A 15083-nucleotide genomic window follows, 5' to 3' on the forward strand; every position below is an offset into this window, starting at 1 on the left:
CATTTTTGCATGTTTTACTTCCTGAATAATGAGATTATTCAAACTCCACAGTCGCTCGTACTCTTGGAAGTAAGTAGTGAATTAAGACTGTCATGAATTGGATTGCAGATTGTCTAAGGATAGACATGGCAATAGAATTGCTGCAACGTTCATGAGTACTCAGAAATTGAGATTTGAGTATTGGATAAACCCTCGCTCAGAGTATTACTTCATGGAATTCATCACGAGTAATACTGAGACGATAATATCTTATAATCTTGAAACGAAGATATATGAGTTGTAATTTACAAGTCGGTTGTGCATTGGTGATACGAAAACGCATCAGTAACTTGGTGTTATAAAACGTATTGTCATGCATAATTTGATGAGTAAAAGATACAAGCACATGAGTTAACGTTTATTCGTTCCTTTTGCCCTAACAGGAAAAGCGATATCTGTGGGCCCCTCGATGATTTGGTGTTGACTTATGTGCTGGGCCCAGCCAGGACTAAATTGATGTGTTCGAATAGAAGTCCTACATCATCACAAATCAGGAATCGGGAAACATAGATTTTGGACAAAGAGATTGATTACATTCCATGTCTTTTGTCTGGGGATATCAAGCAGAACGAAGGGTTATATGATCACTTATCTTAGGACACGTAACTGACTAGGTCAGAGTTCGGCAGCAGCTTTTGGAAGCTACAATTTGCTGGTCAAATTTAGAAGGCATACTAGCAATTATAGTTACAGACTTATCCAAGTGGGAGACTGTTGGATTAGGTGTCTAAGCCCATAACTATAATTGGTATGTACTTGAATTGATAGCAGCACAATCCTTTTGGGTTGCCCTCAACCTAGCAACTGGACAAGGAAATTATGAAAGGAGAGATATTAATTTATAAGATTAATAAATTAATATATAAATGATTTATTAATATGTTAATGGATTAATATATTAATTAGAAATCATTATGTTTAATTAATTGTTAGCCAGAAATTAATCAGAATTGATTTTAGGGTTAAAAGAATTAATTATAAAGTGCAGGGACTAGTTTGCAATTAACTGATAGTTGAATGGAAGGATCCAGAACTCTCTTGGAAGGGGGTGGACGAAAACCCTAGGGGAAACCCTAGAGAATTCGTCCAAGGGGTCCAGTAAAGGCCCTTGGATCTTGCTTAGGCCCTAAGCAAAGGATAACTAGGGTTTTCCCTAAACCCTAGATCCCTCAGCTATTTAAGGAGCCTCCTGGCTCACATTTGAGGTACTGATTTCTTTGGAAGAAACCCTAAGGCCGAAATTGCATACTCTCTCCATCCTCTCTCCTCCAAGTTTCCTTCTTGCTAGTTCTTGGGTGTGATTCCATTAGAGGCATTACATTTGTGGTGCTAAGCTTCCAAGAAGATCAAGATCAAGATCAAGAGGATTATCAATTGTTTGCTATAACAATTGAAAGGTATGTAAACCCTAAACCCTAGTTTGTTAATTTCGAAATTAGCCTCTCTCCTATAGGGTTCTTATTTTGCAATTCAAAGTTGTATGTTCAATAGTTAAAACATAGATCCAAAGTAGGTTGCATGTGAACTTAGGAATTGTTTTCTAGTTTATTTGTTTTACCTAAAACCCATCATTAACATCAAGAATTCATGTACCCATAAACCAATCACAAAGAAGTGTACTTCACATCAAGATTATCATTTTAGCCAATTTTCAAATACAAAACTTCATACAAAATTTGGCAAAATCATGGCCACACAATCGGGAAATATCAATTGACTATTATATGGAAATGAGTGTTAGGAAAAAAGGCTTTTGCTAAATTTTCTTCAAAACCATACATGCAATAATAAAGGTACGCTGAGTGAGGAATAATTGATGTAACTTAGTCAATTTTTCTTAGAAATCAAACATGCTATAAGATTTGCATGCCTTCCAGAACAAAGGTTCGACTCGTCGAGTAATTCTAGTCCTAGATATCAATTTTATAAAAAAAAAATTCAAAATTAATATCCACAACATGAATTTGGAAAGACATGACTAAGGGAATGTGAGTGTAATTAGAAATATTGGTTATGAAGGCTACTTCACTAGCGTTCATAATACATTCCTTTAGCCTTATTAGACCAAGATGCGACATTATGTGTCATACCAAAAAACGTAGGCTATAGGCAAGGCTTAATGGTTTTCGTTTATTCAAATTGTTATGAACATTATGTGTATATACTTCTCTTAAAGAGGGACACTATCAAGGAATATCGTTGGTAACATGCAACTTAGAAATGTATGAGTCTAAATAACAACACAATCAATCATAACAATATTAGTGAAATTATAACCGCAAACAAACAAGTGATATATTACAAAAGTATTTTACGATATCCCAAAGAAATAAAACAAAAACTCAAAACAGTCCCTCACATCTCTCTTGATGTGGGTAGAACCCGCAAGATTGGTTCTTTCAAGATTATGTAAGTAAACATGTAGGTTTGCAAAACTTTCTTCATAAACTCGATTTGACGAACTCATCTTAGATTTTCCAAAAAGATATCTAACTATGCATAAATGTTGCAAATCATGGATGTGTAGTGCTCGCGAAATGAGTAATGAAGAAATTTAGTGCAAAAACAATGAGTATAGAAAATAAAATGATGATTTTTGTAACTCCGGAATACTCTTACATTCCACATGTCATCCGAAATGTAAGATGTCAGTACGTGCATTTCAGAATGTACAATGTTCGTTCCAAAATATCCCATACAATGTAAGTATATATACCCTATACATTTCAGAATTCTTTTACGTCACATCTCATGGACAAACACTGACTTTGGAACAGACACATCTAGTTTGAAATGCCGTATTTAGGAGAAAATAGCTATTTTTCAAATACCGATATAATTAGGTTATTTTTTTAATTAGTTTGTTTATAGAAGTTATTTTAATCAACATCTTTTAAACAAATAAGTTAAAAATCCAATGTTTTTATGCGTAACTTGAAATTTGAAGGGCTCAAAATATAAATTACTCATATTTACCAGATGCACGCATCGACCCCTCGTCCCTCTGCAACTGCAATTTCCCCTCCCAAAACTCTCGCTCCCTCTCCTCCAGACGCAATGCTTTAAGCCATGAACTACAGCTCTCAAACCTTCATCAAAACCCTAACCCTAACTTTAACCCTAATCCTAACCCTAATTCAAAGCACCATTCAAACAATATCCATTTGAACGCCAAAAAACCCAATCCCAATGGAGGGTGCGAGTTTTCTGAGTAGTAGAAGTATCGGTTACAGACCAGCACCGAATGATTCCGTCGTGGGGTTGCCGAACAACAGTAGTCAGAAGTCGTTAACTCCGATTCTTGATCGTTTCAAGCTTTTGTTGAAGGAAAGAGAGGAAGAAATTAGGGTTTCTAGCGGGGGAGACGATGATATTGAAATTCCACTGCTTAGTACTGAAGAAATTGTAGAGTTATATGAAGTTGTTTTATCGGAGTTGGTTATTAATTCGAAGCCAATTATTACTGATCTCACGATAATCGCTGGGGAACAGAGAGAACATGGTGCGGGCATTGCCGACGCAATTTGTGCTCGAATTATTGAGGTAAGTTTGTTCTGTTTACTTATGGGATTGAAGTTCTGAAGATCTGGTTAGGTTTTCTGTAGAAATTATCTTACACTATTCAATCATCCAATATTCTGTATATTCATGATTGTCTTTGCTATCAGTCGTGAGTTATGGAATATGTTGTGCTGATTTCTGAATGCCAAATTTCACCTGTGGAATCCAATTATCGAATTTTATTATGTGACTTGGTCATCTGGCTTAAAAGTTCATTAAAGTTGTTGACTTAGATAAGAAGAAGAGAGCTATTTTCTTACAACAACAGCCATTTTATCCCAACCACCTATATTAGGATTAAAGGACTTGAAAAGAAGCTAATAAAGCATGGAACTCAGTAGCAAACATAAAGAGCTGGACCCTCATTATTTAACAAAAATGGAGGTTTCTTTTGAACTTTATTTGAGTTTATTGTGTTTACTTTGTGACCTAGGTTCCAGTTGAGCAAAAACTTCCTTCTTTATATCTTCTGGACAGTATTGTCAAAAATATTGGCAGAGAATATGTGAGACACTTTTCTGCACGCTTGCCTGAGGTTAGTACCTTAAAATTTTGTCACATTTACACAGTTAAACAGATTACAGTTTCAGAAATATGATCCTATTACTCTTCATTTTTGTGATGACTTGTTCCTTTAGGTCTATTGTGCAGCATACAGACAAGTGCACCCAAGTCTGCATCCTTCCATGCGTCATCTTTTTGGTACATGGTCAACAGTATTCCCAGCTTCTGTTCTTCGAAAGATTGAATCTCAGTTACAGTTTTCCCCTTCACCAAGTTATCAATCTTCTGGTTTAAAAGATGCTGAATCCCCAAAACCAGCTCATGGTATACATGTCAATCCAAAGTATTTGGAGGCAAGACGTCAGCTTGAAAGTTCATCTACAGATACTGTAAGCTTTCTTGATTGAAAAACACTCTCTTTGTCTCATTTGTTTATCATTTCGATTCCCCATTGGGACAACTTTGTTCCATTGTAAGCAATGAAAAAAAAGTTCCCCTCTCCCCTATAATGAAATTCAGTCTTTTGAGACGGAAGCACATGCTCCATTCCATTCCTTAATGGCAAAAAAGAGATCTTTTTCATTCCATAGTAATGCTTCATTCCATTCCCTCTCTGATTACTGCATACCAAACACTACATAAGTATAAGTGTATAACTATATAACATATCTTACAATCGTTGCAGAAACTTCAACATGCAAGACCAATTTCAACTCCAAAGAGTCTTGGACAGCCTTCAACTGCATTTGATGAATACGAGACTGATAATGGACAGTCAATAGGGTCAACTAGTCAACTAGGTCATACTCTATTTGGTCATGGTCATACAAGACCTCCATCACCAGCTCTTGAAGATTTTCCCATGATTGATTCCCCTAAAAGAGTGGTTGAAGTTGCATCACCATCACCATCACATCATGGCTATGGTTATAGACCACCTAGTGGCGGTGGCAGTGGCACACATGGTGTAACTGTAAGTAATGGATTTGATGTTCAAAGACCAAGGGCTTTGATTAGTGCTTATGGGACAGATGAAAGAAATAAAATGATTAATCAGAATCATCAACATGGGAAAAACTTAAACACAAATGGATTAGGTAGTAAAGGTGGTGTGCTGACGTGGCAGAATGCTGAAGAAGAGGAGTTTGAGTGGGAAGACATGAGTCCTACTTTGGCAGGTAGCTCTAAAAGGGGACAAATGGTGGGACCCAATCGGACCGGTTTTGGTAGAGGCGATTGGTCTAACCAGGAGCGGGTTGCCTCCAACAATGCGGTTTCATTGGTAAGTTTGAAGTTTTTTAGTTTCTTTTTTATGAGATTTTTTTTTTGTCTTTAGTTGTTCTTTGACATGTGGATAATGTTTTTATTTTGTTTTCTGGTCAAAAGTATCTGATAAATATGTTCTGTTTTTATGTTTTTCTTTTTCCAACTTGTCTTATAAAGCACCTTTAATGAGGGGTGTGTTTTGTACAGTTTAAAGTTTAAACCCCTTCATTGATCATATTTCATTTTTCACCCTGGTAAATTATATTTAAACTTCAAAGTACATGTCCTAATAAGGAAAAAAGAAAGTACAAAATGCTTCAATTGGGCATAGTTTTTAAAGTACAGCTTTCTAATAAGAGAAGAAATGGGAAATACAGTGTTGTAATAGAAAGAAATGAAAGTAAGATGCTACAATAAACAGACAATTGAAAGTACATTGCTATTTCTTGCATTTATCCCTAAAAAGTAATATTTGTCATTCTGCAGTCTGATCGTGGATTAAAGCGAAAAATGACTGGATTCCAAAACGAGGCTTCAGATATTCCAGTTTCTCGTTACTCTCAAGAACCATTAAACCTTTCTCATGAACAGCAGTGGGCCCCTCAGCATCATTACAATCCACGGGGGCAAAGGCCCCCTCTCATTGATACCTATCCAATTCCCAATCCACAACATCACTTGTCCTCAGCTCCCAGATTGAATCTATCAAGCCCCGGAATTATGAATCCGGAGTTGTCGATTCCAACTTCAAAACCAGCTTGGCGTCCATCTATTCCGTTTCAGAAACACGTCAGGAGTCCATTTGACATGTTGAATCCTTCCAATTCGGTAAATGATAACACATCGTTTTTGCATAATCAGCCGTTTGATGGCAGTGAAACCCAACTACTACCCAAACTCCGGAATCAGCAATTCCCAACTCAGATAGAGGTTCGGCCACCTGCTTTGGGGTTTAACCCATCTCATCTAACAGCACGACCCATGATTCGTGGGTATACCCCACAAAGATTTGATTCCAATCATTCCTTGAATCCAGTCCCTGGAATGCAATCATCAATTCCGTTCCATTTACATGGTGTAGGGTTGCCACCTTTACCCCCAGGACCCCCTCCACTTCATCAACCCCTTCCATCAAACACCTCAATACCTCCAGCTGGCGGTGCACTTTCTGGTTTATTTAGTTCTCTGATGGCCCAAGGGCTGCTCTCACTCACTAAACCGACTCCTGAACAGGTACAGAGTAAATTACATTTTTGGTCCCTGAGTATTACTGCTTTTTGCAACTATCCTTAGGTTTTCCAAAAAATGCAAATGAATAGAAAATCCATGTCCCACCTTTTTGTGCAGTACAACCTGTTCTGTCATGTCAGCTTTTTCCTGTACAACAGTACATCATACCTAATTTTCTAATTCCATTTACAGGATTCCGTGGGACTCGAATTTGATCCCGATGTTCTAAAAACCCGTCATGAGTCCGCAATAACTGCATTATACATTGATCTTCCAAGACAATGCAAAACATGTGGGCTCCGCTTCAAATCACAAGAAGAACACAGTAACCACATGGACTGGCACGTAACAAAAAACCGCGTGTCAAAAAACCGTAAACAAAAACCATCTCAAAAATGGTTTGCAAATGTCAGTGTATGGCTCAGTAGTGCAGAAGCGTTAGGAACCGATCCGGTCCCCGGATTTCTAATTCCATCAGAAAATGTAATCGAAAAGAAAGATGACGATGACGTAGCGGTCCCTGCTGACGAGGATCAGAATGCTTGTGCGTTATGTGGTGAGCCTTTTGATGATTTTTACAGTGATGAAACGGAAGAATGGATGTATAGAGGTGCGGTTTATATGAATGGTCAAAGTGGGTCAACTGTGGGTATGGATAGGTCTCAATTGGGCCCCATTGTTCATGCTAAATGTAGATCCGAGTCTACTGTGGGCCCGCCTGATGATTCTGGGAGTAATGGACGGGTATGCAAATATGCAACTTGTGATCTAACTCTTTGTTTCTTTTTTTTTTTTTTTTTTTTGAGTAAATTACATTTTTTGGTCCCCGAGTGTAACTGATTTTTGCAATTTTGGTCGGGTTTTTGTAATGTATTTGGTCTCTGTTCCAAGTTAAATGACTTTCTGATCCATGGGTATACATATAATTTTTGAAAATTTGGTAAAAAAATAGTTGCTTTATATGGAACAGGGACCAAAGTTGCAGGAGAAAACTTTTTGGGACTGAAATTGAAAAGGTCAGCTATACTGAAGGACCAAAAATATAATTTGCACTTGTTTTTTTTTTTTTTTTTTTGTTGTTATCACTTATATCAGTCATGCGTTAAACGTGGAAGTTGTAAAACTTTTAAATTGGAAAGTACATATTAGGTCCCTGAGTATTGTTGATTTTTTCATTTTTAGTTCCAAAACGTTTTTTCTTGCAATTTTGGTACAAATTTGAGGTTTTTGTTATGTTTTTGGTGGTTGTTCAAAGTAAGTGAGTATAAATTTTGGGACCAAACATGCAAAAATCAGCTTTACTCAATGACCAAAAATTGTCTGTTTATTCGGGACATGGATCAAAAACGTTGCAAGAGAAAACTTTTAGGGACCAAAATCGTAAAAATCAGAAATGTTTAAGCACCAAAAATATAATTTGCTTGTTTCTAAAGCATTTTGGTGATTTTTGCAGGGATTAATGGAAGAACGGATGCGGAATGTTGGATAAGATAAAATGCGGATTTGATTTTAGGTGGAGTTATGTAAGTTAGAAATGAGTTTGTGCTTCTTACATCAATCTGCTTAAATGTATGCAGATTCATTCAGAGTCATCATCATGTACATGTATAGTTGGATAAAATGGAAAAGATTGAACTATTCCTTTCCGGTGTTTCTGTTTTTTTGCTTATTCCGATCTTTATTCTTGATTTTTTAGACATACCATAAACCATTACCCTCCTTATGAAAAATTTGCAAGAAATATCAAGATTGTTTGGAACTTATGCTTGTAAAGTATTATCTGTAGATGTATGCATATTGTTTGTTTCTTACAGTAGTTGTTTGGAAGGAGAAACTATACGTCATATAATCAATGAATTAGTACTTTATATTATATTCTAAAATACACTAGCCATGAACATATTGGGATCTATTGCGTCGGTGTAACCATCAACGATCCTCAAATAGTTGGACACATGGACACTTTAATCGACTCTTATCCTTATAGGGTACATTTCTACAATAATGTTTAACACGTTAATAAATGTCACATCTTTAAAAGTGCTCGTGATAAAAGTAAGACACATCAAACACATGCTAATAAATGTCACATCTTTAAAAGGGCTTCGGATAAAAGTAAAACACTCCAAAGTAGGGGTGAGCGTGGTGCGGTTCGGTGCGGTTATTAGTCAAAACCTCACCATTAACCGCAAATGCGGTTAATCTATTTTCAAAACCGCTTGGTGCGGTTATTTTTGCGGTGCGGTTAGGCGGTTATTTTTGCGGTGCGGTTTTGTTTTTTCTGTGCTGCGGTTATTAACCGCATGGATTTGGTGTGGTTTTTAACCACACTTTGGAGCTCAAACGGCTTTAAGAGTTCAAAAATATTATTTGCAATAATAAAAAAACCATAAGGTATAAGACAATTAACTTAAATCACAAACAACTAATATCTTAAAAACGTCAAATTAATAGTAATTAACAATAAATATCTTAAAATTGTCTAATTTCACAATTTTTCAAAGTTAAACATCACAAAAAACCAACACTTTTGTCTTCTAGTATTTTATCAATCTTTCATCCATGAAACTTGTCTTATTTTTAATATTTAATATATTAATAATTAATAAAAAAAATTGTATATAATAAATGCGGTGCGGTGCGGTTTTTTTACGGTTTTTTGAAAACTAATAACCGCACCGCACCACAAATTTGCGGTTTTAGAAAAACAGAAAACCTCACCATCGGTTTTTATTGCGGTTGCGGTTAATCGGTTGCGGTTTATGCGGTTAATTTTAGTTGCGGTGCGGTTTTTGCTCACCCCTACTCCAAAGTACGGATCAACATAAGGACCATACCGGCACTGGAATTGGTGATTAGAGAGGACCGATAACAGGACCGATTAGCCTACATGGGTGCTGGACTTGGTTTTTTGGTCAAATATCCAGTTGGAACTGATACATGTGCTTATGCAGTTAGTACAAGTAGATAATGTTGAAAAAGAAAACAATTCAACTTTCTTGTAACCCTAATTACGCCTCTATAGTAGCAATTCTTAATCGAGTTCTTCTGAGGCAGTGGATTATAATCATTCAACATACTTTGAACAGGCCCGACCCTGACATTTCGGAGGCCTTGTGCAAAAACTAAAATGAGGCCTCACAAAAATTTCTTGTAAATGTTATTAACTACATTTGCTACCATTAATTCAAAACATAAAGTTGCTAAAAAACATCTCATAAATTCACTACCACAAAATAATGTCTTCATCACTCATTAGTAATCAAATAAAACTGTAAAACTGTTATAAACAACTTTTCAACAAAAAAAAAAAAAACAACAACGCATTACTATTTTCTAAACATTGACCTTCTAGCATTTTTAGAATAAAATTCATCTATGAGACTTTCATAATCAAGAAACTCGTTCTCAATCGAAATCAATGCCAAAGCGTTTAATCTCTCTTGAGACATGGTCGAGCGCAAATAAGATTTTAAAAGCTTTAGTTTTGAAAAACTTTTTTCCGCTGATGCAACTGTAATAGGAACAGTCAACAATATTCTGTATGCTAGATAAGAAACTGGATAAGTGTTCATCATTTTTAGGAAATTTAGTATTTCGTTAGCTGTATTGTGTTCAACCGGTAAATGTTTTTGTAACAACTCCAGTTTGTTGAATAAATCATCAACATTAATGTCTGAGATATGACCATTTTGCAGCCTCTTTTCCATATTTTTGCAACATGACTTTAACTCGCTAGTATTCATTGACTTCAACTTTTCTGTTGTGAATAAGAAACCAAAAATGTCTTCATATTGTTTGTATTGTTCAAACCTTCGCTCCAATGAACCAATAGCTTGATCAACTATGTACACAAAATATTGAATCCTAAATGACTCTTGAGGTGAAAGTTCATGTACCGGCTCTGATGACCCAATGTCATTCTCATCAAAATGTCTTTTTTTAACAACTTTTCTTTTATTATTTTTCTCAACAAACACTGGATAAATTTCCAAATCAGAAGCTATAGCTCTCGCACAATCCAAAGCCTTCCCAAACCCATTCTCTCGATAGTCTTTAAAAAACTCAATAAGTGCTCCCACACTACTCATTGTCTCATCAATACACATAGTCTCAGACTGAAGTTGTTTGCTCAGGTTATTTACTTTAGCCAATATATGATACTATATAACCATACCTGTTATAAAGTCAAATCTACCAAGTTCATACTCTGCTAGACAAGTAGCTTTTACTATTTCAGGAGCTTGAGTAACTATGACTTTCACACTTTCAATCCTACTTTCCCACCTTGTAGTTGACAATGATTTTAAAGTGAGACTTTGTTTCGGTAATTAAAACGCATCGGAGGCCAAATGTTAAAACGCATCTAAAATTGGAACCAAAAGTTACCGGGCTAATTTTATTTATTGATAAAACATAAAAATAGATTTTACAAAAATACCAATACTATAACTATAAATTATCCTAAAAATCGGAGGCCCCCTAAAATCGGAGGCCTGGTGCGACCGCACCGCCGGCACCACCCCAGGGCCGCCACTGACTTTGAATCATTGTCGTGTTCTTGTTCTTAAACTGTTTTGAATCTAATCGATATTTCAAGGATTATTATCCTAACATAATGGAAGAAGGGATGTGGATAAGATAAAATGTGGATTTGATTTTAGGTGGAGGAGTTATGTAAGTTAGAAATGAGTTTGTTGATCATGTTAATCTTATGCTTCTTACATCTATCTGCTTAAATGTATGCACATTCAGAGTCAGCATGTACATGTATAGTTGGATAAAATGGCAAAGATTGGTACTATTCCTTATTACTATTCCTTATTTCCTTTCCAATGTTTAGTTTTTGCTTATTCCGCTCTTGATTCTTGATTTGATTTTTTAGACATACCATAAACCATTACCCACCTTATCAAATATTTGCAAGAAAAATCAAGATTTTTTTTTTGGAACTTATGGTTGTAAAGTATTTGTCTGTAGATGTATGCATATTGTTTGTTCCTTACGGTAGTTATTTGCTAAATATCGCCTCTTTGAAAGGGATTAGGGATTGTGATAAAATACTCCAAAGGATGAATAACAATATATTGAGCGTGTGCACACAAACAAACACACACTTCAATCACAAGAAACTTAATCCTCTTGCCAAACTATCTCCTCACACAACTGAAGACTCCCTTTTTCCTATTTACCATTTGTAATTAATTTTCCATTAACTTTTGTTTACTTATTTTAGTTTTTAGTCCTGTTTTATTCATCTTTTCTTATTAATTTGGGCCTTTAATATTACAGTCTTAGATTGTTAATTTGCTTTGTTAATATAGAGTTATTGTTTACGTTTAAATATTGGATGTATATTGTTATTGTTTGTATAGAGCTATAATTTAACATCTAAATTCTGTTCTATCCACAAATACACACCTAGTAGATTACTATTCGATACCTAGTTTGTTAGTATAGGGTCTTCGTTTTCCTCTTAAGAATGGTTCCTGTAATGAATAATTTTTTTCCTTGTTTTGTAGCTACGTATGTCCCTAGATTTGTTTAAGGGAATCGAGTCCCACCTTATTCAGTTCTAAAACTCGGAATCGGGTAATGAATAATTTTTTTCCTTGTTTTGTAGCTACGTACGTCCCTAGATTCATATTTTAGTTTTCTATTGGGTGTTTTTTCAATAAAAGTTTAATGTTTTGCATGGATTATGTTAGAAATATGGGTTTAATGACACTTGGAAATCTGAAAATCGTGATTATCACTTTCAAATCGAAGTATTTGGGTGGTACTCCCAAATCCTCAATTGCATAAGACTCTAGAAAATCAGAGAAAAAGAAAGAGAATGAGAGGGTATGTTTTCGTGAGTACCAGAAAATGAGACCAAAACTGTCTGAAAACTGTCATATGATAGTTTAAAACTGTCACAAACCACCAAAAACGGTCATAAAAACGGGTATTCGAACCCAGCCAAGGGCTCTGCCCCTTGGACCCCGCCAGGGGATGCCGCCCCTTGGACCCCGCTCCCAAGGGCGCTGCCCCTGGACCCCCGTTCGTTCAGGGGCTTCGCCCCTAAATGACAGTGCACTTTAAAACCTGATCAAACTTAAACAAGTGTGTACTCCACACCTTCCTTACTTGTTTAATATTTATCAAGATCACTTTTGGTCAACAAAGTAATCCCATTACACTTAAATAACATTGATGATAACAAATCTCCCATATTTAAGTGTAATCTTGATTAACTTAAAATGAAACATAATACCAACAAACTGATGCATAAATGAATTGTCGTGACGATTGAATTTCACATTAGTATATTATACAATCCAAATATTCGAATATCAGGGTGTCACTAAGGATTGAACCCTTTCTATCCATAGTGAATAAATGAAGATAATACACACAACAATTTACATTCTCACAAGTTCTAACTTGACACTATATTTTTCTAGCTTGTGTCCCATCCTTCAATAAACATATCAAAGCCAAGTCCTAACTTCTTGAAGCAGCTAAACTTCATGCTTATATAGGTAGTCCTTTTATTCTTGCACCTGCAAATGCAATTTTTCAAAAGAACTATTAAGAATATAAATTCAACCTCCTTTACTTGCAGTACTGAACACATACATTGGGATGATGATAATAATGTGTTCCAATCTTCAAATATGAAGCTTTCCACATTGAATTAAATATCTAATATTATATTAGATGGGAATTGGGTATCTCGATATAAAATATTTTAAGTGGACTTTAAACACATCCCTATAGCCGCCTTGTGCACAAGATCTCTTGTTAACCCTTTGGTTAGATGATCGGCTAAATTCAATTGAGTTCTTACAAACACTACTAGAAAATAGGGGGTTTTCCTATAGAAAATAGCTACGGAAAATTTCCGTAGCTAATTAGCTACGGAATCGCTACGGATCAGCTACAGAATAGGATGCCCTAAAATAGTAACATAATAGCTACAGAATAGCTACAGAATAGCAACGGATGCTAATCCATAGCTAATTAGCTACGAAATAGCTACAGACTAGCGACAGAAGAAAATAGCTACAGAAAAGCTACGAAATACCGACGGATTTATAATTTCCATTATTATTATTACTCCCATTATTATTATTTTTCATTATTCGACTCTTAAAATTTTTTTTGGACCATTTTTCTTACATATTTAAGACACGAACAATTAAAAATCATACTAATAATACTATTAATAATAACATTTATAAACATCATAATAATATATAATAATTGTAACACATGTGTTTAACACACAAACAAACGATTAAATGAAAAAAACTACGTTTAAGACATCAATAAGGTGAAATAATCTATGTTTAATTTATAAATAATGAAAAATGATTATAATAAAGGGAAATATGTATATTTGTATGTGTATCTATGTATTTATGTATGTATGTATGTATGTGTATGTATGGGTATGTACGTGTATGTGGGTGCGTATGTAAATGTATGTGTATATGTGTATGTGTGTATGTATATGTATGTGTATGTGTGTATCTGAATGTGTATGTGCATGTTTATGTGTATGTGTATGTGTATGCATGTGTGTGTATTTGAATGTGTATGTAAGTACATATGTGTATGTGTGTGTATTTGAATGTGTATGTGTATGTGTATATTTATGTTTATCTATGTGTGTATGTGTCTACATGTATGCGTATCAAAAATCGCAAATATTAATAAGTATTACAATATTAAACCATTAAACGAGTAAGAGATCCTGAAGGTGCACACGACTTTATGAACGATATTAATAGCTATAAGTAGATGAAAATATAGATAATCATGTACAATAGAAGTGTGAAAAAAACAAAGCGGAAAAAACGACGTTTGGTGCCCGAAAAATCGGAAATAAAAAAATCCGTAGCTAATCCATAGCTAATTAGCTACGGATTAGCTACGAATTTTTCTTATTTTCGATATTTCGGACACCAAATAATAATAATAATAATAATAATAATAATAATAATAATAATAATAATAGAAGTCATTAAAACCAATTGTAGACAAAGGTAGTATGGATGTGGCATTCCCAACCAAATGGTTGTGTTGTTGGTTGCATGTGCTGTCGCCCTGAGTTCGATTCCCGCCACCATCATTTTTTCATTTTTTTGGCCTTCTCCAGTTTAGGGTTTCACTTTTTTTGTCCGCCTCCGCCTCCATTTTAGCGGGCTCCAACGATGAAATTTTTTAATATCCCGCTACTTTCCTTCATTCTCTTTCCCTCTTCTCTTTCAGTCGCACCTCCCACTCACACCCTCACCATCGATCTTCTGTTTCACCCGCTGTCATCTTCTTGCCGGAGTTTCTTCTTTTTGCCGTCGCCGGAGTTACATCTTCTTGCTATCGTCATCACCGATTCGTCGTCGCTTTCATCTGCTTGCCATCGCCATCATCATATATGTTTCAAGTAAGTTTTTTTGGTTTAATTTCACTTTGGTTTTCATTTTAGGTTAGGATTA

At 35.3% G+C, this 15083-nt stretch overlaps 2 protein-coding genes across 2 annotated transcripts; one reads left to right on the top strand and one right to left on the bottom strand.

Annotated features, from left to right (window-relative positions):
• The first annotated feature begins 3015 nt into the window (after window positions 1–3015).
• PCFS4 (PCF11P-similar protein 4) lies at window positions 3016–8253 on the top strand. The gene is made up of 7 exons (XM_079059545.1): window positions 3016–3582; window positions 4034–4135; window positions 4239–4493; window positions 4790–5386; window positions 5857–6603; window positions 6793–7344; window positions 8054–8253. Exons 1-7 carry the CDS (start codon window positions 3229–3231, stop codon window positions 8087–8089), a joined length of 2643 nt encoding a protein of 880 aa, XP_078915671.1. The 5' UTR covers window positions 3016–3228; the 3' UTR covers window positions 8090–8253.
• Window positions 8254–9929: 1676 nt separating this feature from the next.
• Window positions 9930–10709, bottom strand: LOC145126520 (uncharacterized). Its single transcript, XM_079061877.1, has one exon. It carries the CDS (start codon window positions 10707–10709, stop codon window positions 9930–9932), a length of 780 nt encoding a protein of 259 aa, XP_078918003.1.
• Between the last annotated feature and the right edge of the window lie 4374 nt (window positions 10710–15083).

Source organism: Lactuca virosa, chromosome 7 (genome assembly GCF_052849685.1).
Source record: "Lactuca virosa cultivar CGN04683 chromosome 7, Lactuca_virosa_CGN04683_v6, whole genome shotgun sequence".
In the NCBI taxonomy this organism is placed as follows: Eukaryota; Viridiplantae; Streptophyta; class Magnoliopsida; order Asterales; family Asteraceae; genus Lactuca; species Lactuca virosa.

Coding starts and splice junctions, on each gene's coding strand:
- PCFS4 (XM_079059545.1), top strand. CDS start 3,229: ATGGAGGGTGCGAGTTTTCTGAGTAGTAGAAGTATCGGTTACAGACCA. Junction 5,387..5,856: donor CCAACAATGCGGTTTCATTG/GTAAGTTTGAAG, acceptor GTCATTCTGCAG/TCTGATCGTGGATTAAAGCG. Junction 7,345..8,053: donor ATTCTGGGAGTAATGGACGG/GTATGCAAATAT, acceptor TGATTTTTGCAG/GGATTAATGGAAGAACGGAT.
- LOC145126520 (XM_079061877.1), bottom strand. CDS start 10,709: ATGTGTATTGATGAGACAATGAGTAGTGTGGGAGCACTTATTGAGTTT.